General features: G+C 48.8%; 1 protein-coding gene and 1 non-coding gene across 2 annotated transcripts in view; one reads left to right on the forward strand and one right to left on the reverse strand.

Moving 5' to 3' along the window:
• Nucleotides 1-24,433, forward strand: part of DLEC1 (DLEC1 cilia and flagella associated protein) — a 104,350-nt gene that overhangs the window by 69,552 nt on the left and 10,365 nt on the right. The window contains exons 13-24 of the mRNA XM_060022182.1: nt 2,176-2,266; nt 2,880-3,042; nt 4,153-4,345; nt 4,995-5,053; nt 5,620-5,788; nt 6,209-6,302; nt 6,519-6,649; nt 6,758-6,916; nt 10,892-11,031; nt 22,076-22,229; nt 22,675-22,785; nt 23,763-23,893. Coding sequence (XP_059878165.1) covers nt 2,176-2,266; nt 2,880-3,042; nt 4,153-4,345; nt 4,995-5,053; nt 5,620-5,788; nt 6,209-6,302; nt 6,519-6,649; nt 6,758-6,916; nt 10,892-11,031; nt 22,076-22,229; nt 22,675-22,785; nt 23,763-23,893 — 1,595 coding nt within the window. The remainder of the gene's footprint in view (nt 1-2,175; nt 2,267-2,879; nt 3,043-4,152; nt 4,346-4,994; nt 5,054-5,619; nt 5,789-6,208; nt 6,303-6,518; nt 6,650-6,757; nt 6,917-10,891; nt 11,032-22,075; nt 22,230-22,674; nt 22,786-23,762; nt 23,894-24,433) is intronic.
• TRNAW-CCA (transfer RNA tryptophan (anticodon CCA)) lies at nt 13,478-13,550 on the reverse strand. Its single transcript has one exon. It is a non-coding gene; the product is annotated as a tRNA-Trp (tRNA).

Genomic DNA, 24,433 nt, shown 5'->3' on the forward strand with positions numbered 1-24,433 from the left:
TGCTCACTGGTCCCCAGAAGAGGCTGTGAGACATGGTGATGTCTTCCTGCCCCTGTCACCCCACCCTCTGCTCCAGGAGTCTGACTCTGTGTGGTCCCATGGCTGGGTGTGGGGCTGCCACAAGTGAGCATGGCCTTCCTCACTTGCCTGCTGAAGGACACACCCACATTAAAGAGTAAAAGCTATCTGGGTTCTGGGGAGGGGGATTTGGCCTACATCAGGTCATCAGGTAGTGAAAGCCAAGAGCCATAGGTTCTCAAACTCAGCTGCACATGGCCATCCCCTGAGAAACTTGCAAACACGCTGACATCTGGGCCCCAGCCCTGAGGTTTTGAGTTAATTGGTCTGGGGTGTGGCCTGGGCATAGGATTTTTCAAGCTCTCCAGGTGATTCTGTGTGTGCAGCGAAGTTTGAGGACCACTGCCATAAGCTTCTTTGCCAAGATGTAAAGGAAGGCTTCCTTTATCAGCTCCTTTCCAGTTGCAAGGGTCTGATGGGGTCTTGTTCATGTCCGTGATGATCTGATCCTGATAAGAACCTGGCTTTTGGAGTCGGGATGAGGCCAGTTCAGGAGCACAATAGGGATTATCCATCCTCCTCTGTTGCCGAGGGGTGAGCCGGGTCCTCTTGGCATAGCCCAGGATTTGTCAGAGCCTTGTGGTGGCTTTAAGGAATTGGGGCTGGTCACCCCTGCCCAGGCCATGATGCCCCCCTCATCCCATCCTCCTATGATCTCCAAGGAAAAGAAGAGGGTGGCAGCAGCAGTCTTCGGGGAGCAGTGGGGGAGTCAGGGGGAGGTTTTCCCCTTTGCATTCCTTATGTAAATTTTGTTTACTGACTGGGATTTTGTTTGTTTTAAAATTTATTCATATTTCCAAATAAATAGATTCACATGATTAAAAATTCAAAAGACGCAAATAGATGCACAGTGAAATGCTCCCTCTCCCCCCAGTTCCTCAGCCACCCAGAGGCCACAGCCTTACCAGGTTAGAGTGTCCTCCCCGAGATATGTGATGCCTACCTAAGCAACTGCACATGGTTTTTTCTTTCCTTTGTTTCCGTTTTTCCTTCACACAAATAGTTGCCCACTCTGTGCTCTGTTCTGCACCATGTATTTTCCACTTACCGTTTCATTTTTTTTTTACAGCTGCATAGTATTCCACTGGACATATGAACCATAATTTAGGTCAGCTGTCCCCTGCCTGAAGATTATTTCTGATCTCTGGCCATCTCAGGGAATAGCTTATACATACATCACTCTGTCCTACCAGAAGGATACAGTCCTTGACGTGCATTTGCTGACTCAGGGTCTCTGCTCTCATAATTGTGATACATGTCGCCAAAATCCCCACCATGTGGATTGTATCAATTTGTACTTCCATCCACAGTATGTGAGGGTGCCTATTTTAATTCTCATACCTTTGCCAATACAATGGGTTATCAGACTTAAAAAAAAAAACTGTTATCATGGACATTTTAAAACATATACAAAAATAATCTGAAAAAGAATAGATATACATATATGTGTATAACTGACTGACTTTGCTGAACACCTGAAACTAACATAACATTGTAAATCAACTATACTTCAATTAAAAAAAAAAACGAAAGGTCATAAGTCCAACTGGCCAAGCAAAAGCTACAAAAAAAACCCCAAAACAAACCTATATGCAAAAATAGAATAGTTGAATGATCACCCATGTACTCAGGACACAGCTTCAACATTTATCAACTCTTGGCCAACCTTATTTCCTTTGTGCCTCTCCGTCTCTTCCCACCAAGCCCTGCCCTGCCCCTCTAGATTATTTTGAAGAAAATTAACATATCCTGTCACTGTGTTTATGACCGCTAACTTTCTGCTCTTTGCCAGTAGGAGGCGTGAAAAACTGTTCTTCTGGGTGGTTTGCATTTCCACTTCTTTTATCATGAATGAGGTTAAACATGTTATTTAAGAGCCATTTGTATTTCAGTCTCTATGAATTCTCTCTTCATAGCCTTTCAACACACTCCCCAAATTAGCTGGTGGAGCCTGGGCTGAACCCCTAGCCTTAGGGAAGGGGCCGGGAGGGGAGGCAGAAGTGGAGACCGGAGGGAAAGAGGTGCAGCTGAGAAGAAGAGGGCGAGGGGGTAGAAGCCCCTTCACGGGAGACAGCGGGACAGCCCTTCTTTCCCCAGGTCCTGTTCCTCCCAACCAGCCTGGGAAAGGCAGAGCAGACCTTCATCATCGTGTGTGACAACTGCCAGATAAAGGAGCTGGTGACCACAGGTGGGCTTGGGTGCGCTCCCAGGGGTGGCCCAGCTGCGCCCGGTCCCCCTTGGGGGTGGGCACACTCAGGGGATGCTGCAGCCTCCAGGGCTCTGGTTTGGGGCCTCTAGCTCTGGTCAGACCTTAGAGACCCAAGCCAGTGTGGCCTTCGGGACTGTCCCAAGGGGCCGTCTAGTGCGAGAGGGATGTAAACCTGGGGGGCAATCTTTTATCGAGTCACTTTGAAACTCACCGCGATCTCCTTTGGGGGACTGCCAGTGACTCACACAGAAACGACCAGGACACCTGTAGGTTCCTGTACAGTTAGAAGGGGCATCCTGCTGAATTTCCTTAAGGTGCCCTGTTCCTTCCTTCCATCCGTCTGTCTACCATCCACCCAGTTTCACTCACCAGGTATTAATTGAATGCCTGCTACATGCTATGTTATCAAAATCACCTTCTTTTGGTCTGAGGTGACGTGGGGACATGAACCTGCGTGCTGTTGGCTTCCTGTCCCCCTCTGTGCACTTCCCGGGGTCACGATCACGGCGGTTGCATGTGGATGGTGGCTTGGGTCCTGTGACAGCCTTCGGCCACAGAGTCCTAGTGAAACGTCACTACTGTACTTTGTCAGGAATCGGGCAGCTGGTGGCTCTGGATCTGATCTATGTTTCTGGTGAAAAAAGTCAGCCGGAGCCCGGAGAGCTCACAGACTTAACAGCCCAGCACTTCATACGCTTTGAGCCTGAAAACCTTCAGTCCACGGCCAGCAAACTGCTGATTATTAGAAACGCCACGTGAGTGACGCCTGTGAGGGACCCCAGCACACACCCTCCCTCCTTCCTCACCTGGCCTGAGGTCCCGGTGAGGCTGGTGGTTCCTTCCAGAGGCCAGGGGGGAATCTGGGCACAAGATGGAAGGATCCAGATTTGCACTGTCCATCATGGTAGCCAGTTGCCACATGTGACTATTTAAATGGAAATCAATTAAAATTAAGTAAAAGTAAAAACTCACTTCCTCCGTGACACCAGCCACATTTTAAGTACTCAGTAGCCGCACGGGTAGCTGGTGGCTATCGTATTAGAGCCGATTTATAAGATGTCGTATTGGACAGTGTTGCTCTAGATCCTCTGGAGCCTCCTTAACCAGGAATAGTTTTCCAGAGGGGTCCTGCCCAGCCCACGAGGGGAAGCCACCCAAGTCCCAGCGTCAGACAGATGATGGCCTGTGGGTTCAGCTCTCACTGCCATTTATTCCCTGACCGTCCTCTGAGCTCCATCATTACACCAGGACAGACCTTGGGGAGCCTCCCGGCCAGGCTGCCCAAGTGACCCAGGCCTTACACAGGCTCTGTCGCCTGGCAGGATGAGTAGTTCTCACCTGCCGTCCCCCTCACCGACACCTGCTGTCAGCAGCACGCCTGGAGTCCCACCCCTTCCACCACCAGGGAGTTGTCACCGCTCCTGTTGGCAGCCAGTGGGCACATATCTTTCTGGCCAGAGCAGTTGTCCTGGGAGGCCATAGCTGGAGAGGCAGAGGGTGGGGTCGATGTGGCAAAAACTCACGTGGTAGAAGATAAGGCAGAAACTTTTCCTGATATCTGGGCGGGGGGTGCCTGATGGTTAGAGCATGATTCCCCCGAGTCACTGTGGCTCCAGCCTCCAGCTGCTGTGTGGGGCTGTGCTGGGAGGTCTGCAGACTCCCTGCCCCCTGTGCTGTCCCTTGCCCAGGGGCCCCCAGGCTCCTCCATGGGAAGGGCCTGAAGGCTGACCTGGCCACGTCCTGCTCCTGGGTCGTTTCCTGCTCACTCCGGGAGCAGGGCCAGGCCGGGGGTGGGGGGAGCTGATTCTGGCAGAAGTGTGACATGGACTTGGACCCACTGCCTACTGTCAAGGTCGTCCCCACAGGCACGTGGAGCTGGCCTTCCGCTGGCAGATCGTGAAGCCCAACCTGAGGCCCCTAATGCCTGGAGAAACCTACAGCCCGGACAGCATCAAGTCCCACCCCGACAGGGAGACGGCCTTCTCCATCGCCCCCGACACGGGAGCTCTCGAGCCCCACACGGACCACGAGTTCCTCTTGAGCTTCTCTCCTCGAGAGGTTCGAGTGCGGCCATCTTGGTGGTCACACATGATTGGGTCACGATGTTTTCACCCTCTGTCCCTGTTCTTTGGTGACACTGAAGCCACGGCCGATGCTGCCGAGATCCCTAGCATCCTGCCGAGGCTGGCGCTTAGCTAAGAGCGGGGCCAGTGGCCGGCTTTGGTGTCCAGCTCGTTTTGCCTGGTCCCGACCCTGCACGCCCCATCTGCAGCCAGGGCCTGGGCTCGTTTCCTCGGCTCTAGTGTCTTCCGTGTCTCTACTACATCAAAGGTGTTACCATTCCTGCCCAGCCCACAGAAGCCCCCAGAAAGAGGGAGGTGGGGCTCCCCAGAGTGAGGCTCACACGACCCCCGCTTTCCAACACGAAGCCGTGTGTGTCCCGGGCGAGGGGGGAGTGTGAGGGGGATGCCCAGGGACCCTTGCTGGTAAGAGAGCAGGCCTGCCTCTCAGCACGCAGCCATCTCACGGCCTCTCCCGGGAGGGTGTGGTGCTGCAGACACACTGCGGGCACTGCCGAGCGAAGCAGCGCTGTGTCTCGTGGAAGACCTCTCTGGGGGCCAGGCCACCGGGAGGAGGGGTGCCTGCCGTGCCTCCAGCCTGCCCTGGGGCAGGCTTTTGTCTTCAGGGTGCTGCGTTTGCCTTGCAGCCCAGGGATTTTCACAGCGTGCTCCAGATGGTGCTAGAGGAAGTCCCAGAGCCCGTGAGGTGAGCGGGAACCGGGCCCCTGGCTGAGGGGTACGCAGTTGGGCATGCTGGGACGGAGTGAAGGAGCCCCTGACCCCCGGCAGGCTTTGGCGCGTGGGAGCGCCTTGCCTTGCCCTGGCACCCAGGCCTGGAGCGGGCTCCGCAAGCAGGGAACAGCTCTCTGGACTCACTATCCTGGAACCTTGGAGCTGTGCCCCAGGCTCACGGTTACCGCCGGGCCTCTAGGCTGGTGGCCTCTGGGTGGTGGCGACTAATGAGGGGAGGTTTTGTCCCAAGGCGTCACCTCTGCCAGTGCTTCCCTGAGCAAGCTGTCGGTGGGGGGCCTCCAGTCAGCTGGTGTGGAGATCCTGGCCGACGCTGCTGCAGGGTGGTCCCTGGAGGTGCAGGGAGGGACCCCCGCCCCAGGCCTGTGGTTGAGCTGCCGTCCCAGCCACAGGCATTCATCTGTTTCAGGGCATTGCTGACGCCTCTGATTTCAGGGGGCTGTGGGCAGGGGGCGCTTTCTTTTCACAAGACCAGAGATGGGGGACACGATGGCTCCTAGCTCATGGTGGCTTTGTGTCCAGCTTGCACTTGGAAAGCCCGAAGGATCCCTCATACTCTGTGGATGACGTGATTGTCCTGGAAATCGAGGTGAAAGGCTCAGTGGAACCTTTCCAGGTTCTCTTAGAACCATATGCCCTCATCATCCCCGGGGAGAACTACGTTGGGATAAACGTGAAGAAGGATTTCAAGGTAGGTGGTTGTCCCTTCCCAGCCTAGGCTGCCCGAGATGGTGCTGAACTTGGGCGCGAGCATGGGGAGGAAGCAGCTGGCGGGGCCAGCTGTGGTGGCCACTGCAGAGAAGCTGAGGCTCTTCCCAGAGCCCCGGAACCCACTTGGTTTGAACAGACGCTGGGCCGGGCACGTCTGTCATTTGTCAGCTTCCCAGCATCCTCCAAACGACAGGACTGTGGCACGCGTTCCTGGGTTTAGGCATCTTTGACCGGCGGTGGCACCCACAAACCGCCGTGTGCCGCCGTGTGCGTTGGTGCCATCGGGTGGCCGGGATGTAGCTGGGGAGGTGTCGAGAGGACCTCTTGTGAGCCCACAGTCCCGCAGTCCTTTAGCAAGTACAGATCTGACGGGGAGCCCGGCTTGGGGTGTGTCTTTCAGATGTGGAACAACAGCAGATCAGCCATCAGGTACACGTGGGGGAAGATCAGCGACTGCCACATCGTTGAAGTGGAGCCCTGCACGGGGACCATCGGTACTGCAGGGGCCGAGGTGGGGGCTGGCTGGGGAAGGAGAGCTCGAGGTGAAAGGGGCCTGTGCAGGGGTCCATGGCCCCCTGATCAGCTCCAGCCGCAGCCTGGCCCTGTGGTGGGTAAGGAGTACGCCAAGGCCAGGTATCTGAGCCCGGCCACAGAGGGGACCTGCCCCTGCTTCCTTTCTCCACGGCTCACCTTTCCTCTCCCTCTCTCAGAGCCCAGCGAGGTGGAGGATTTTCAGTTGAACTTCACCGGGGGTGTCCCCGGCCCGACGAGCCAGAGCCTGCTGTGTGAAATCAAAGACTCCCCCTCACCCGTGGTCTTACACGTCGAGGCGGCCTTTAAGGTGCCTCTGGCGGGGCTGGGCGGCTGGGCGGGCTGGACGGGGAGCCGGGGTAGGGCACAGAGCCCACGGCCCGGCTGGCCGGGTGACGGGCCCCTCTGGGTGCCTCAGGGGCCTGCCCTCGTCATCGACGTCTCAGCCCTTCAGTTTGGTTTGCTGCGCCTGGGGCAGAGAGCCACAAAGTCCATCCAGATCCGGAACGTCAGCCAGCTCCCGGCCACGTGGTCCATGAAGGAGAGCAGGGTCTGCCTGCAAGAAAGGCAAGAGAGCGTAAGTCCTGCGATGCTGGCTCGTGGTGCCACCCCTCCCCCCTATCCCCCCCACCCCCACCGGAGCCGAGTAACCCGCGTGTTGTGTGAGCCGTGGAACTGTTGCTGGTGCCTTCAGAGCGTGGAGGCTGGAGAGGAAACACCTGCCTGGTGACCTTTGCCTCGCAGAGTCCCCCATCCCGTCTCTAGGCAGTCGGGGTCCTTTCTACAGCAGAACTTAACCCCGAACTGGATTTTCCTGTTCCTTTCAGAGCAGCCAGAGCCAGGAAGAAAACAGGCAGCTGAGCTGGGCGGGAAGCTTCCAAAAGGCCCCCGGGGAGGGGCAGGCCGTGGGGCTCCCTGCGGAGGTTCCCAGCCTGCTTGCAGTTTTGAGTACCTGCCACCAGGTGGTGAGCTTGCCGCCCAAACCAAAAGGCTCCGAAAGGCAAATCATTTCCACTCAAACAGCACTTTTCCTTTTACTCTAAAAATAGAAAATATTAAAAGTGGCTAAGCATCGTCATCATTACATTTAAATTATGGCATCATGTTTTGTTTTGGTTTTTTATAAATTTATTATATATTTGGCTGTGTTGAGTCTTCGTTGCTGCGCGCTGGGCTTTCTCTAGTTGCTGCGAGCGGGGGGGCCCCCTCTTCGTAGCGGTGTGTGGACTTCACATTGCGAATGCATTGCGGTGGCTTCTCTTGTTGCGGAGCATGGGCTCTAGGAGTGCGGGCTTCAGTAGTTGTGGCACATAGGCTCAGTAGTTGTGGCACGCGGGCTCTAGAGCGCGGGCTCAGTAGTTGTGGCATGCGGGCTCTAGAGCTCAGGCTCAGTAGTTGTGGTGCTCGGGTTTAGTTGCTCTGCAGGGATCGAACCCGTGACCCCTGCATTGGCAGGTAGATTCTTAACCACTGTGCCATCAGGGAAGCCCATGGCATCATGTTTAAATACCATGTTCGGGGAATTCTCTGGTGGTCCAGTGGTTAGGACTCAGGTGCGTTCACTGCCGGGGCCTGGGTTTGATCCCTGGTCAGGGAACTAAGATACCGCAAGCTGCGTGGCACAGCCAAAAAAAAAAAAAAAAAAAAAAAATATATATATATATATATATATATATATAAAAATATAAGTTTCAATCTTTTTTATTTTTATTTATTTATTTATGGCTGTGTTGGGTCTTTGTTTCTGTGCGAGGGCTTTCTCTAGTTGCGGCAAGCGGGGGCCACTCTTCATCGCAGTGCGCAGGCCTGTCACTATCGCGGTCTCTCTTGTTGCGGAGCACAGGCTCCAGATGCGCAGGCTCAGTAATGGTGGCTCACAGGCCTAGTTCCTCCGCGGCATGTGGGATCTTCCCAGACCAGTGCTCGAACCCGTGTCCCCTGCATCGGCAGGCAGATTCTCAACCACTGCGCCACCAGGGAAGCCCTATGTTCAGTCTTGAACAAGCCCAAGCCACACCAGCAGGCAGCTAGCTATAAACCACTGGCTCACCATGCCCACCCTTCCCACGTGGTGACTGTAGCTCTGTCGGAGCAGCTGCTGCACGTGTGAGACTCTGGCCAGGTCTGTCTGGTGAAAGCACCCTCCCTCCCCAGGTCCCCCATCCTGCTGCCCACTTCCCCTGTTGGTTAGAGGGCCGCACACTTTTTCTTCCACATTCAGGAGCTGAGGAAAGAGAGTCACAGCCACACATACATCTTATTTGCCAATGCACCTTCCCTTCTCCAGGACTTTTCCTTTCCACTTGAAAGCCATTCTCCTTTACCTGGCGGCCTCGCTTCTCCACTAGGCACCCTGAAACTTAGAAGTTATGACAGTTTGCATCGAATTGGCCAACACCATTGCCAAGAAACATTGCCATGTGGTCTGTTCCACAGGCTTGGAGTTAGCACTGGCCCCCCCAGGGGTCACTGGTCACGCTGCTTGGACCATGGAACCACAGAGGCTGGCGCTGGGACTGCGGGCAGGGTGCTATCAGTAACCTTTTCTTCAAATGAAACCTTCAGCAGAAGCCCAAGATCTAGAATAGAGTATGACTGTTCTTGGCTCCCAGAGGCCTCCTCGTCAGGCATCCCTGCCCCGCCCTGCCACTCCCCACATCCCACTTCCCTGCCCTAGGACTTCTGAGCAACCCCTGGGATTTCCCAGAGCGAAGTTGGAAACTTACGGACCTCAGCCAACCTTGTCACTTGATAGAGGAGAAACAGGGAGGGACAGGGGCTTCCCTGGGGCCACACAGCTAATAGGTGGCAGAATCGTATCAGATCCAAGTTCTCTGATTCCCAGTCTGTGTTTTTCTCCCATAGTGAAGAATAACTACATTTTACAGTTGAAGTAATTGTCAGTTTCACAGTACATTAAGATTTATGTCCTAATCGAAGCTGGTAGCAGTCCTGTCTCTACAGTTCTCTGTGCTGTGTTCTTGTGAGCTCTCAAAAATAATGTTGAGATTTGGGGTTTGTAGATGTCCCCAGGCCAGGGGACCCAGAAACCCAGACCCAGACCATAGCGCGCCCCCCCCCCCCGCCCACCCCACACACACCCACCGGGCTCCAAAGGAGAGGCACGTGAGGAGCAACGAGCAAAGAAAGCAAAGGGGCTCTTTCCTTACCAGCAGAGCTTGGGCCCAAAGCTTGGACAAGCCAGGCCAGAGCATGCCAGCCACGTTTCCTGAGACGTAGGCCAGCCCACCCTCCCTCCAGTGCCAGGGCGGTGGAACCTCTGAAGTGAGAGGGCACAGGGCCCAAGATAGCACAGCACGGCGGCCAGGGTGGAGGTGGGGTGGGACTGGGCAGGGGCGGCCAGGTCTCCCTCCAGGCAGGTGCCTTGCACTCCTTCATGGCCTTGGTCTCGAGGAAGGAAGAGACCAAAGAGGAGTAACCTCCCTCCTGGTTGTAAGCTTTCAACGTCCAGTGACACCCCGACTAGCCAGTGCGGCCCCTCTGGGGCCCTGGGGCCACGCAGTCAGGCTGGTGCTCCTGGCCTCAGCCTGGACAGGAAGAGGGGCACTCTTCTCCCCAAGCCTTTTCCTTTCCCTTTTAGTGCCTGGTATAGGGCAGGGGATGGACATGTTGGGTGAGTGGGAACTAGCCTGCAGTGGGGCTGAGTGAGGTGAGGGTGTGACGGGGTGGGGCAGAGACCACGTGGGTGTGTTACTGAACCAAGCTTGGGTCCGCTTGCCCACGTGCAGTAAAGCCAATCTACGGACACCAGGTTGTGGTGAAGGAAGGTGTAGCGTTTAAGGTGCCAGACAAGGAGACTAGGTGGCTCGTGCTCAAAAACCTCAAACTTCCCGAAGGGTTTCAGCAAAACATTTTTGAAGGCCAGGTGAGGGAGGTGGATCATAGCGTGTGTGCTCAGTTCGTGCACAGTTCTCTGCTTGGGGGATGGTGAGGTAACAGGGCAGTGTCGCAGGGGTTAACGTTATCACTCCTCAGGCTCCGGTAGGTCCGGGGACTACGTGCTCATGGTCATCAAGTAGTTAATTTCTTCCATTTGGTGGTGGTTTTAGCGTCTGTAAAACAACTTAGGAAACGTGCAGCGGATACTGTCATCTAGGTGCTTCAGAGAGGAGCTACAGCAGAGGATATGGGGAGGGGTCTGTACCAGGAAGGCACAGTTACAGGTGCAAAGGGCAAATCTGTGGCCACATGGAAGCTTGTCCCCTAGTTTGGGGGCTTGATGGCTTTCCTTACTTGAAGCCGACAGTTCCTGATGCGCGCCTGCGCAGCAGGGCGGGCAGACCTCTCAGAGCCACCACGCCGAGGGCGACTCCCTCTGCCTTCCACCTCCTTTCCTTGGAGACTCAGTTTTCATCCTCTTCGTCCTGAGCTCTTGCTCAGCTGTGTTCCCCCACCCGCTTGCCTCCTTCCGCATCCTAGAAGCGCTCGGGGGAGGGGGTGGGGGCAGCTTGGGGGCAACCCTGGTTGTTCATGGCCAGCACCCAGTTCTGCAGTTCCATGTGTCCCCACTCCTCGTCCTTCTCCTCATCAGGTGTCTCCCTTCGTCATCGAGCCGTCCAGTGGCCAAGTTCAGCCACTGGGGGAGTGCAGAGTGAGCATCACGTTGGAGGCCCAGCACTGCCAGTGTCTGCAGACTGTCCTGAAGCTGGAGGTGGTAAACGGGACCTGCAGGTAAGGGGGTGGGGAGGGAGCCAGTACGACACACTCTTTGCATATTCGTGGCATATTTATTTATATTGTGTGTAGTTACGTATTTGTCTATAGACGTTTCAGAATTTAAAGGTCTTGATATGTGTTTATTCTATGAAGTTTGGAAATTACAGAAAAGAAAATGATCCATAATCTATTACCTGGAGATCACTCACTAGTAATATTATGGGGTATATATATCCTTCTAGTGTATATATGCGAAAGGAATATACATTAATGCAGCCACTTTGGACAACACTTTATTGTTACCTAATAAGGGTAACAATACCCTTGGTCCAGCATCAGTCCTTCTGGATATAATCCCAGACTTACACGTGTGCAGTGGGAGCCGTGTGCTCATGCTGGAAGGCTCATAGCTGGACTGTTCATGACAGTGAAAAACTGGAAACAGCTGACGTTCATCAACAGGAGAATGGATACAAAATAACTGTGTCAGATTTTCTCTTTATTGGAATGCAGTTGACATGTCACTAAGTTTTAAGTTGTACAGCATACTGACCTGATTCATTTATATATTGCAGCATGATTTCCATTGTAGCGTTAGCTTACACCTCCATCACTTCACCTAATTATCATTTCATTTTTGTGGTGGGAATAATCAAGTCTCCCAGCAGATTTGATGTATATAATACAGTATTGGTGTCCATAAGCACCATACTTCACATTAGATCTTCAGGACCCATTCACCTACTAGTTGCAAGTTTGTACCCTTAAACAGCATCTTTCCAGGTGCTGGGCATCCCCAGCCCCTGGTAACCACCATCCTACTCTCTGTTTCCACGAACTTGGCTTTTTTAGATTCTGCATATAAGCGAGATATTACAGTATTTGTCTCTGTCTGACTTACCTCACTTGGCGTAATGTTCTCAAGGTCCATCCATGTTGTCGCAAATGGCAGGATTTCCTTCTTTCTCATGGCTGAGTAATGTTCCATTGTATGCATGTACCACATCATCTTCATCCATCAATCTGTTGACAGACAGTTAGGGTGCTCCATACCTTGGCTGTTGTGAATAATACCGTAAACATGGGGGTGCAAATATCTCTTTGATATCCTGTTTTCACTTCCTTTGCATATATACCCAGAAGTGGAATTGCTGGGTCAGGTGGTAGTTCTCTTTTTAATATTTTGAAGAACCTTCATACTTCTTCTGTGGTGGCTGAACCAATTTATATTCCTACCAATGGTGTACAAGGGTTCCCTTTTCTCCACATCCTCACCAACACTTGTCATCTTTTGTCTTCTTGAAGATAGCTGCTCTAACAGGTGTGAGGTGATATCTCATTGTGGTTTTTTTTTTTTTTGCGGTACGCGGGCCTCTCACTGCTGTGGCCTCTCCCGTTGCGGAGCACAGGCTCCGGACGCGCAGGCTCACGGGCCCAGCCACTCCGCGGCATGTGGGATCTTCCCGGACTGGGGCACGAACCCGTGTCCCCTGCATCGGCAGGCGGACTCTCAACCACTGCGCCACCAGGGAAGCCCTTCATTGTGGTTTTGATTTGCATTTCCCTGATGATTAGTGTTGCTGAGCATCTCTTCGTGCACCTATTGGCCATTTGGATGTCTTCTTTGGAAAAATGTCTAGTTCCTCTCCCCATTTTTTAATTTGATTTGTTTGGCTTTTTGCCGTTGAGTTGTATGAGTTCTTTATATATTTTGGATATTAACCCCTTATCAGATATGTGTTATTGCTGACTGAAAAGAAAAAAGCACAACCTAAAAGTTGAGAATTATGTTTTATTCTGGGACCTTACTGAGGACTATAGTCCAGAAAACAGCCTCTCAGATAGCTCTGAGGTAAGGGAGGAGCCAGAATATATGGGAGTTTTTGCTGAAACAAAACAAAACAAAACAAAAACAACATACAGGGGAACATCAAAAGATTACTGCTAATCACAAGAAACAGACATCTCAAGTTAATGATTTTAGTGCTTTTCTGTGTATGGGAAGATGCAAGATTCTGGGCTTATTGAAATCATTCCTTTAATATGCATCTTAACTACGTATGGCTGGTACCCTGTCTCTCTCCATCCTGAATTCCCCTCAGGGTGCACTGGGGGAGGCAGATGCAGTGACTGCTGGCTTGATGGTTGCAACATCCTTTGTTTACTGAAATGGCAGGCAGCATTCTTTGTCCACAGTGTGCAAATACTTTCTCCCATTTGGTAGGTTGTCTTTTCATTTTGTTCATTGCTTCTTTTGCTTTGCAGAAGCTTTTTAGTTTGATGTAGTCTCACTTATTTTTTTTTTTAATTATTTTATTTTGGCTGTGCTGGGTCTTCGTTGCAGCGCACTGGCTTCTCTGGTTGCGGCGTGCAGGCTTCTCTAGTTGTGGTGGGAGGGCTCTAGAGCACGGGCTCAGTAGTTGGCAGCACGCAGGCTTAGTTGCGGTATGTGGGATCTCAGTTCCCTGACCAGGGATTGAACCTGGGCCCCCTGCATTGGGAGCATGGAGTCTTAACCACTGGACCACCAGGGAAGTCCCTCTCACTTGTTTATTTTTGCTCTTATTGTTTTTTGTACTTTTGGTGTCAAATCCAAAAAAGCATCCCCAAGACTGATGTTGAGGAACTTCTTCCCTGTGTTTTCTTCTAGGTGTTTTATAGTATCAGATCTTATGTTTATGCCTTCGAGCCATTTCAAGGTAATTTTTGTGAGTGGTGTACGATAGGGGTTCAATTTCATTTTTCTACATGTGGTTACCCAGTTTTCCCAAAACCATTTGTTGAAGAGACTGTCCTTTCCCAGGACATTTTCCCAGGTGTTCATTTTTTAAAAATTGAAGTATAGTTAATTTACAATGTTGTGTTAGTTTCAAGTGCACAGCAAAGTGATTCAGTTATACATACACATAATATATTCTTTTTCAGATTCTTTTCCATTATATGTTATTACAAGTTATTGCCTATAGTTTCCTGTGCTGTACAGTAGGTTCTTGTTGTTTACCTGTTTTATATATAGTAGTGTGTATATGTTAATCCCAAACTCCTAATTTATCTCTCTCCACCCCTGCGCCACGATCCCCTTTGGTAACCATAAGTTTGTTTTCTATGTCTGTGAGTCTGTGTCTGCTTTGTAAATAACTTTATTTGTATCCTTTTTTTTAGATTCCACATATAAGTGATATCATATGATATTTGTCTTTCTCTGTCTGACTTACTTCACTTAATATGATAATCTTGGGAATTCCCTGGCAGTCCAGTGGTTGGGACTTGGCGCTTTCACTGCTGGGGCCCGGGTTCAGCCCCTGGTTGGGGAACTAATATCCCACAAGCAGTGCAGCGCAGCCAAAAATGAAAAAAAAAAAAAGAAATCTCTAGGGCCATTCATGTTGCTGCAAATGGCATTGTTTCATTCACTTTTTTATGACTGAGTATTATTTCATTGTGTATATGTACCACATCTTCTTTATCCATTCATCTGTTGATGTACATTTTGGTTGCTTCCATGACTTGGCTATTGTAAATAGCGCTGCAGTGAACATCAGGGTGCATGTATCTTTTTGAATTATGATTTTTCTCTGGATATATGCCCAGGAATGAGATTGTTATTTTAATGCTATTTTTATTTTTTTAAGGAAGCTCTGTACAGTTCTCCAAAACGGTTGAACCAATTTACATTCCTACCAACAGTGTAGGAAGGTTCCCTTTTCTCCACAACCTCTCTAGCATTTATTATTTGTAGACTTTTTGATGACGGTCATTCTGACTGATATGAGGTGATACCTCATTGTAGTTCTCATTAGCATTTCTCTAATAATTAGTGATGTTGAGCATCTTTTCATGTGCCCATTGGCCATCTGTATGTCTTCTTTGGAGAAATGTCTGTTTAGGGTATTCTTTTTTTTTTAATTTTTTAACAAATTTATTTATTTATTTATTTTTGGTTGCGTTGGGTCTTCGTTGCTGCGTGCAGGCTTTCTCTAGTTGTGGCGTGCGGGGGCTACTCTTTGTTGCAGTACGCGGGCTTCTTATTGCAGTGGCTTCTCTTGTTGCGGAGCACAGGCTCTAGGCATGTGGGCTCAGTAGTTGTGGCTCATGGGCTCTAGAGCACAGGCTCAGTAGTTGTGGCACACAGGCTTAGTTGCTCCATGGCATGTGGGATCTTCCCGGACCAGGGCTCGAACCCGTGTACCCTGCATTGGCAAGGCAGATTCTTAACCACTGCGCCACCGGGGAAGTCCCTGTTTAGGGTATTCTTGTGCTCTTGTCAAATATTAGTTGAGTGTATACATGGCATTTTTAAATGAGCAAATACCATTGTATTCTGGGAGGAACACACTGGAGATTTCGAAGGTTATTAGTGATATTCCCTCTCTCACTCCCTCCTTTCCTTCCTTCCTTCCTTTCTCATGGAAAATTTCTTACGTATATAAAAATAGTATAGTATAATGAACCCCTGTGTATCCATCATCTACTTTCAGTAATTATCAAATCACGACAAATACTGCTTCATCCACAAGCCTCATCCATTTCTCCCCCCAACCCTTCTCAAACTATTTTGAAGCATAATATTCATTTTCTTAAGTTGACTGATGGTAACATTTTGTTTCTTAAGCTAGGCGGGGGTGGTACACAGTTGTTCTTTTTATTATTATTCTTTAAACTGTATAGCTATTTAAACTGTATATTTGTTTTGTAGTCATTTCTGCACGTATTTTGTTATAAAAACTTTCACTGCTCACTTTAAATCTTCATGACTACTTGAATTATCCTCCAAAGAGAATGGGCCATTTTATACTTGCACCTCCAGGGTATGAGACGCCCATCACCCCAGACTGTCACAGTGACAGATATTCTCAGACTCTGGGTACTTGGATCAGCAACAGGGGGAAAGTACCAGCAATGTCTCATTCAAATGTGCTCTTCTACAGCTAACGTTATGGGTCTAAGTATGAGTCTTTTCAAAGCCACCGGTAATTGCATGGTTCTTCATGGTCCTTAAATAAGAGGGTTAAGTCTGTCTTCTCCTCAGGCAGAATGAATACCTTTTATTCAGTCTCTGCTTATTTCCTTTCTTTTCTTACCTCTATTCTTTCTTCTTAAAGGACCTTGTATTAATCAGAATGTTTACAGTTGCAAGTGAGGGAAACACATCAATTTAGGCAAAAAGGGGGAACCATTGGCTCATGTACCCGGGCATTCCTGCCCTACTGAATCCAGGGCTCCAGCCTCTTCCTTTGTCTGGTCTTCTACTTCTCTCTCATTGTCCGCCCTCCTTCCCTCTCCTGCACCCACCCCATCCTTCAACTCTGCTTCTCTCTCTTTGTTGGCCTTTCTCTCCCCCATTGGCAGGGGCCCTTGGCCACAATGCCCCAGGGAAGGGGGCCACTTAGAGTTCCAGGCTCACACACTCCCAGCTTAATAACCTCTGTGAAAAATGAAATCAGCTTTCTCCAGAGATACAGTCTGAATGGATCTCTTTGGTCACCTCCCCTCACAGGCCCTACCTCCCCGTGGCAGGGGGCAAGGATCCAGCTCTAGAAGAGGCAGGTGGGAAAGCTTGCTGGACAGTAAAAACAATAGCTACCACAGTCCACCACAAACCTGCTGGATCTATACTGCATGAGTTTAACCATTTTCCTCATATTTTCCATCTCTTGGGGTTTTTCTCCTCGCTCAGGGATATGCCCTTGGCCCTGCAGGTCACTAATTAAGTCTCTGGTGGATACCCTTGTTTTGGCAATCATGCTTTTCAATTTCAAGCTTTTTTTTGTGTGTGTGTGAATTGTTCCTTTTCTGTAGTCATCTGTTATTGTCTTATGGATGCAACAGCCTCTCAGATTACCCTGAGGAAACTAATTTTAGTTTCCTCAGATTCTGGTTTGGAATCTTTCTTCGCTTTTTGGGTTTCTTTCTACATCTAATAATCCTTGGCTGCCCATTCCTGTTCTGAAGGAGGAAGTTGATTTGCATAAGGAGCCGGTGGTGTCAGTTTCCTCTGAGTATGTGGGTGTAGGTGTGGATGGAGTCCTCCTCCCAGGACTGAGTGTGTGTGAGTGTGTGTGAGTACCCTCAGAGCAGACAGCTTCCTGAATCCCGTAAAGGGAAGGGGCCTTTGGGGAAAACAGCCCAAGACAAACAGTCGAGGAAACCCACACTGGCCAGCTACACGAATCAGTCCCTTCCTTCCTTCATAAATAGGATCTTTTTGGTCGTTTTCCCTCAGAGACAGTTGAGAAGCCCAGTGTTCCTGCAGGATCTGCTGTGACCTCTCTTCAGGGCCACGCCCACATTCTTCACTGCAGGTGGGGTAAATCCTCTTGCAGGATTTACCAGTCTTCTGTGTGATTCCTGAGCTCTGGGAGCCAGTATAGCTGAACCCTCCAGGATAATCTCCCAGCGCTCCTTTAGTTACCTCCCCTGCTCTTTCCCCACAGCCCACTCTGCCTTGTGATGCCTCTCACTCCACTGTTACGGAATCTCTGCTTGGCCTTCTCCAGGGGTCTTAAGTAATAGTTTTGTTCTCCTCTGTTTTATCAGTTAATCTGATTACAGCCTTTCTTTTAATTTTTTAATTATCCCAATATAATGCATTGGGATAGCATTATATTTATTTTATTTTAAAATTTTCACAAATTATGCATAATGTTAACATAGTGTATCTTATTATAATAATGATATATGGGGCAAATATAATAGTTGCCAGTCGGGACCCACTCTCCATCCTTCTCCACCCTGCTCTCCTATTTCTCCTCTTCCTCAACAACACTTGTTACAATCTATCGTTCAGTGGTACTCATCCTGGTGTGTGTGAAGTGATATTTCACTGAGGATTTGAGTTTTCCTGATGGCAAATGATGTTTAGCATCTTTCATATGCTTCTTGGTTATCTGTAGATCCTCTTTGGAGAACTAGCTCTTGAATTCTTAAAATTTAAAAAAATATTAGGTTATTTAAAAAAAATTTAAGGTTATTTAAGGTTATTTAAAAAATTAAAATTATATAAAAAAATTTAAGGTTATTTAAGGTTATTTAAAAAAATAAGGTTATTTGTCTTTTTATTATTGAGATGCAAGTGTTCCTTTTTTTTTTGAGATGGAAGTGTTGTTCTTTATATATATTCTAGATACATGTCTATTATTAGGTATATGATTTTCAAATATTTTCTCCCACTCTGAGAGTTGTCCTTTTACTTTCTTGATGGTATGTATACTTTGAAGCACAAAAGTTTTAAATTTTGGTGAATTCCAGTTTATGTATTTTTCTCTTTTGTTGCTCGCGCTTTTGGTGTTATATCTAAGAAACCATTGCCTAATGTCACAAATATTTACTCACATGTTTTCTTCTGAGAGTTTTATAGTTTTAGTTCTTATTCTTAGGTCTCTGATCCGTTTGGAGTTAGTTTTTGTGTATGGTGTGAGAAAAGAATCCAGGTTCATTCTTTTCCAACTAGATAATCAGTTGTCTCAGTAGGGTTTCTTAAAAAGACTTTTCTTTATCCATTGAATTGTCTTGGCACCCTTTGTCAAAAATCAGTTGACTGTAAACATGAGGGTTTATTTATGGACTGTCAGTTCTGTTCCATTGATCTATAGGTCTGTTCTTATGCCATATCAACATTGTTTTGATTAATGTGGCTTTATAGTAAGTTTTGAAATCAGGAAGTATGAATTCTCCAACTTTGTTTTTCTTTCTCAAGATTGTTTTGGCTATTCTGGGTTCTTTGAATTTCTGTATGAATTTTAGGACCAGTTTATCTCTTTCTGCAAAGAGGCAGCTGGGATTTTAATAGGGAGTGTGTTGAATCTGCCGATCAGTTTGGGGAGTATTGCCATCCTGACAATATTAAGTCTTCCCATTCTTGAACATGAAATGTCTTTCCATTTATTTAGGTCTTTTCATTTCTTTCAGTGAGGTTTTCAGTGTACAAGTCTTGTACTTTTTTTGTTAAAGTTATTCCTAAGTATTGTATCATTTTTGATGCTTTTGGAAATGGACTTTTCTTAATCACATTTTATTATTATTCATTGTTAATGTGTAGAAATACAAATAGTTTTTTGTATATTGACCTTGTATCCTACAACCTTGCTGAACACATTACTTCTAATAGTTTTCTAAATAGAAGATCATGTCGTCTGCATTTAGAGAATATTTTCCATCTTCCTTTCCGTTTTTTTCCTTTAAATTTTTTATTTATTTATTTATTTTTGGCTGTGTTGGGTGTTCGTTGCTGTGCATGGGCTTTCTCTAGTTGTGGCGAACGGGGGCTACTCTTCGTTGTGGTGCGTGGGCTTCTCATTGCGGTGGCTTCTCTTGTTGTGGAGCATGGGCTCTAGGGCGCATGGGCTTCAGTAGTTGTGGTGTGCAGGCTCAGCAGTTGTGGCTCGCGGACTCTAGAGCACAGGCTCAGTAGTTGTGGTGCATGGGCTTAGTTGCTGTGTGGCATGTGGGATCTTCCCGGACCAGGGCTCGAACCCATGTCCCCTGCATTGGCAGGCAGATTCTTAACCACTGAGCCATGAGGTAAGTCCCTACATCTTCCTTTCCAATCTGGATGCCTTTCCTTTCTATTTCCTGCCTAATGGACCTAATGATACTCCAGTACAGTGTTGAATGAAAGTGGCAAGGTTGGATGTCCTTGCCTTGTTTCTGATCTTAAAAGGAAAACATTATCTTTCACCTTTAAGTATATTAGCTGTAGGCTTTTTGTAGATGTCCTTTATCAGGTTGTGGAAGTTCCCTTCTATTCCTAGTTTGCTGATTGTTTTTCTCATGAAAGAACGTTTCATTGAATGTTTCATTGAATGTTTTTTCTGTGTCTTTTGAAATAATCATGCCATTTTTGTCCTTTTTAAAATTAATGTGGTGTTTTTCACTAATTTTTGCATATTCACCCAAAAATTTTATTTCTTATTTGACCTATTGTTTATTTAGGAGTGTGTTGTTTAATTTACATGTATTTTTGTTTCCCAAATTATTTTCTGTTGTTGATTTTTAATTTGATTCTCTTGTTGTTGGAGAACATACTTTGTATAATTTCAGCCTTTTAAATCTGAGGCTTGTTGTATGAGCTATCTTATGGTCTGTTCTAGAGAATATTCCATGTACCCATAGGAAACATTTTGCTGTCGTTGGATAGAGTGTTATATAGAGGTCTGTTTGGTTTATAGTGTTAAGTCTTCTATTTCCTGTTCATCTTCTGCTTAGTTGTTCTGTCCACTATTTAAAATGAGGTATTGAAATCTCTAATCATTATTTTAGAATTGTCAGTTTCTCCCTTCAGTCCTGTCGTTTTTTGCTTCATGTATTTTGTAACACTGTTGTTAGACATGTGTATTTATAATTGTGATGTCTTCCTGATGGATTGATCTTTTTATAATTATAAAATACCCTTCTTTGTCTCTAGTAACAATTTTTGTCCTAAAGTCTATTTCATCTCACATTAAAATAGCTACAATAGCTCTCTTTTGGGTACTGTTTGCAGTATATTTTTCCATCCTTTTTCTTTCGGCATATTTGTGTCTTTGAATCTAAGGTGTCTCTTGCAGACAGTATACAGTGGGATCATTTTTTTAAATACATTTTGCCAATCTCTATCTTTTGTTTGGCTTTTGAATCTATGACCTATCTCAGTCTCGTTCTGTGGCTATAAAAAGATAGCATGATAACTGCAATTAAACCTCATTTTCAAATGTATTTTACAGCTCTTTATGGGGACAAGTCTTTTCTTCCTTGATATTCTTGAAGATTGCCAAGCTGGCCAAGATGGTAAAGGTTTTTTTCTCTTTTGGAAAAATCCTTAATTATTGAACAAAGTGAACAGCACTCAGAAATTTATGGCCAAAAAAAAAAAAAATGGGGGTGGGGAGGAGGTTAAAAAAAAAGAAGATAGCATGAGACATCCTTGTAATGGAACCGTTCTGTGTCTTGACTGTGGTGGTGTCATGCGTATCTGCATGTGATAAAATTGCATAGAAGTAAATACATACAAACGAGTCCATGTAAACCTGATGGGGTCTGAATAAGATTGCTGGATTGTATCCGTCTTGGTCTCCTGCTTGTGACATTGTGCTATAGTTAGGTGAGATGTTACTATTGGGAAATTGGGTGAAGAGTATATTGGATCCCTTTGTATTTTTTTTTGTTACAGCTGCATGTGAATCTACAGTATTTCAAAATAAAAAGTTAAAAGCAAAATGCATGTTATCCCCGTTCCTTATATAAGGAAAAAAATACCCTCAGGCATATTTGTGTGGGTCTGTTTCTAGGTTTTCTACATTGTTCCATTGATCTGTTGTATACATCCCTCCACCAGTAACACACTAACTTGATTGCTATAGCTGTATAGTAAGTCTTAACATCCAGTAATTTCCCACTTTATTCTTTTTAAAAATTGTTTTAGTCTGTGTCCTTTATCTTTCTATATAAATGTTATAATAAGCTTGTCTATATCTACAAAAATCCTGGCTAAGAGTTTGATAACAATTGTGTTAAACTTAATAGATCAATTTGGGAAGAATTGACATGTGTGTTGAATTTTTAAATGCATGAACATGATTTATGCCTCTCTATTTATAGTCATCTTTGATTTCTTTCATTGGTGTTTTTGTAGTTTTCAGCACACAAATTCTATATGTGTTTTATTAGATACTTACCAAAGTATTTCAATTTTTCGAGCAATTATAAATGGTATTATATTTTTAACTTCTGTTTCTACACATTCTTTGTTAGCCTGTAAAAATGTGATTGATTTTGGAGTTCCCTGGCGGTCCAGTGGTTAGGACTCTGTGCGTTACTGCTGAGGGCCCGGGTTTGATCCCTGGTCAGGGAACTAAAAATCCCACAGGCCTCCTGTCACAGCCAAAAAGAAAAAAAAAGTGATTGATTTTTATGTGTTGATTTTTACCCTGTCACTTTGCTGACTCACTCATTAGTTCTAAGATTTAAAAAAAAAATTGATTCCCTGGGATTTTCTACGTGGACCATCGTGTCATCTGCACATAGGGAGGAGTTTTAATTCTTCCTTTCTGTTGAGTATGCCTTTTATTTCCTTGTGTTCCAGCCACCTGCCTGTGTATGCCGAGGTGCAGGAGCCCTACGTGTACCTGCAGAGCAGCCAGGTGGAGGTCACCAACCTCTACGTGGGCGTGCCCACCAAGACGCCTGTCACACTCATCAATGGCACACTCCTGCCCACCCAGTTCCACTGGGGCAAGGTGGGTGAGCCCACACTGTCGGGCCCTAGGCCTGCAACCCTCAGCCCCAGAGGCCTGTGTGGAGGGGGACATTGTCCCCCAGACACCTCCCAGAACAGATTATTGCCCCTGGAGCTGACTCTGCTGCCTGCCCCACGTGCCACGGCAGATGGGGCCACGTCCCTGTGCATCAGAGCCAGCTGTCCCTGTTCCCCATCACCCTGGGCCTCCCAGGGTGGATTTAGTCCAGAGAACCCCTGACAGGGATGAGGTTCATCTGTGGTGGGAGAGGAGAGGAGAGGGACCTGTGGTTTATCCCCACTCAGGAGCACCCCACCCTGCTGGTCTTGCTGGGGGCCCCCAGTCCGCCAGCCTCCCCAGAGTATGCGGTGGTGCTGAGCCCTCTGTCTGGACCCCGGGTCCATCCTGGAAGCCCAGCACGTGACCCCACCCATGTGTCTGCCAGCTCCTGGGGCTCCAAGCAAGCTTCTGCACAGCAAAAGTCTCCCCGAGACGTGGCACGCTGGGCCCCCGTGAGGAGCGCCAGTTCAGCCTAGAGTTGACTGCTCATACCCAGGCGAGTGAGGGCTCAGGGGCCTGCATGCCCAGGAAGCTCCCCCGGCTGCCTGCCTCTGTGCCGGCCAGGAGGTCCACCCCAGACCCCTCTCCTGGGCCGCGTCAGTGGGGACGAGACTTCTTGCATTTGGGTCTGGGGTCCCCACTCCCACTGGGCCTGCTGTCTAGGGACACAGGGCCTGGATGTGCCCTGACACCCTTGGGCACCACCTTTAGCCCTCGCCAGGCCATTCTCTTTGGAGCAGGTGGGCCCAGCTTTCCAGCTGCCTGGAGATGCTGAACAGAGCTGCTGCCCACGGCGGGCCCTGTGTTGGGTGCTGCAGGGGAGTCTGAGCGGCACCCAGGTTCCTCCCAAGAAGGACACAGCTTCTCCTGGGTGCAGCCCACAGGAAGGCCATTGGGCCGAATGTGCTCAGTACTTGGGTGGTTGCCGGCTCTCTGTTTGTGGTTCTTGTGGGGAAGGAAACTTCTTCCTCGCAGGGACTAGCAGCCCCAGGTCCCAGTCCTCTCTGGCGAACATGTGGCCGGTGGGCTTTCTTACACAGCTGAGCCTGAGCTCGAGGGTGACGGCCGGGCCCAGCCTGGCACAGAGCAGACCTCACGCAGAAAGGGCTTGATTTCTATGGTAGCAGCTTCATCAGGATAAATGTGCGGCTTCTCCAGAGGTCCGCTTGGAGGGGTCTCCCTCACGTGGGGCTGCCCAGGTATTTGGGGCCGACTCACAGCCAGGAGCCCTGAGGAAGGGGCCAGGCCTCCGGTGGGGGGCAGGGGTGGGCTGACAGGCCGGGTCTGGGCATAGTGACCCACTGAAGGGTCTGGGAGCCCTTCCACAGAGATGAGCCTGGACAAGACCTTTGGGTTGAGCGCCCCCGCCCCCAAGCAGCCTCCTGTGCTGCGGGAGCCCATCTGAGGCCCCTCTGCTGAGGCCAAGCCCTGGGCTTTACCTGAGTGATGCACCCCCGGTGCGCTTCCTTATAGGACGAGTTGATGGACCTGGCCCTCCCTTGTAACGTGTTGGGCGTGAAGGAGCCACTGGTTCTGGGCATTTCCGGGAAACCCCAGGGACTGCAGGTGGCCATCGCCATCTCTACAGAGGACAGCGACAGCAGGTGAGCCCAGGGCAGGCCCGAGGCCTGGGGGCTGAGGCAGCCGTTAAAAGGACTGGCCTTGAGGTGGTACCAGCCTCCTCCCCGTGATTCCCGCGGCCGGGAAAAGGCCCCTCACAGACTCTCTGGGGACAGCCCCGCCTAGCCCATCACCGCCTTCTCTGTGGTCTTTCCCCACACACCAGAGGCGTGGTGTTCAGGCGGGGAGACGGCAGGGGACGGGGCTGTGGGTACCTTGGGCTTTCCCACACGAGGCCTGGCGACCGGGAGACAGGCCGGTCTGCCCCAGACAGGGAGAGCCTGGGGAGTTTGAGGCCTCTCTTGGCATCACAGGTGGGCGAGATGGGAGTCTCTGTGGGGTGGCAGCTTTTTTTTTTTTTTTTTTTTTTTTTTATTTATTTATGGCTGTGTTGGGTCTTCGTTTCTGTGCAAGGGCTTTGTCTAGTTGTGGCAAGCGGGGGCCACTCTTCATCGCACGCACAGGCTCAGTAATTGTGGCTCACGGGCCCAGCTGCTCTGCGGCATGTGGGATCTTCCCAGACC

This window comes from Delphinus delphis, chromosome 10, assembly GCF_949987515.2.
Source record: "Delphinus delphis chromosome 10, mDelDel1.2, whole genome shotgun sequence".
NCBI lineage: Eukaryota > Metazoa > Chordata > Mammalia > Artiodactyla > Delphinidae > Delphinus > Delphinus delphis.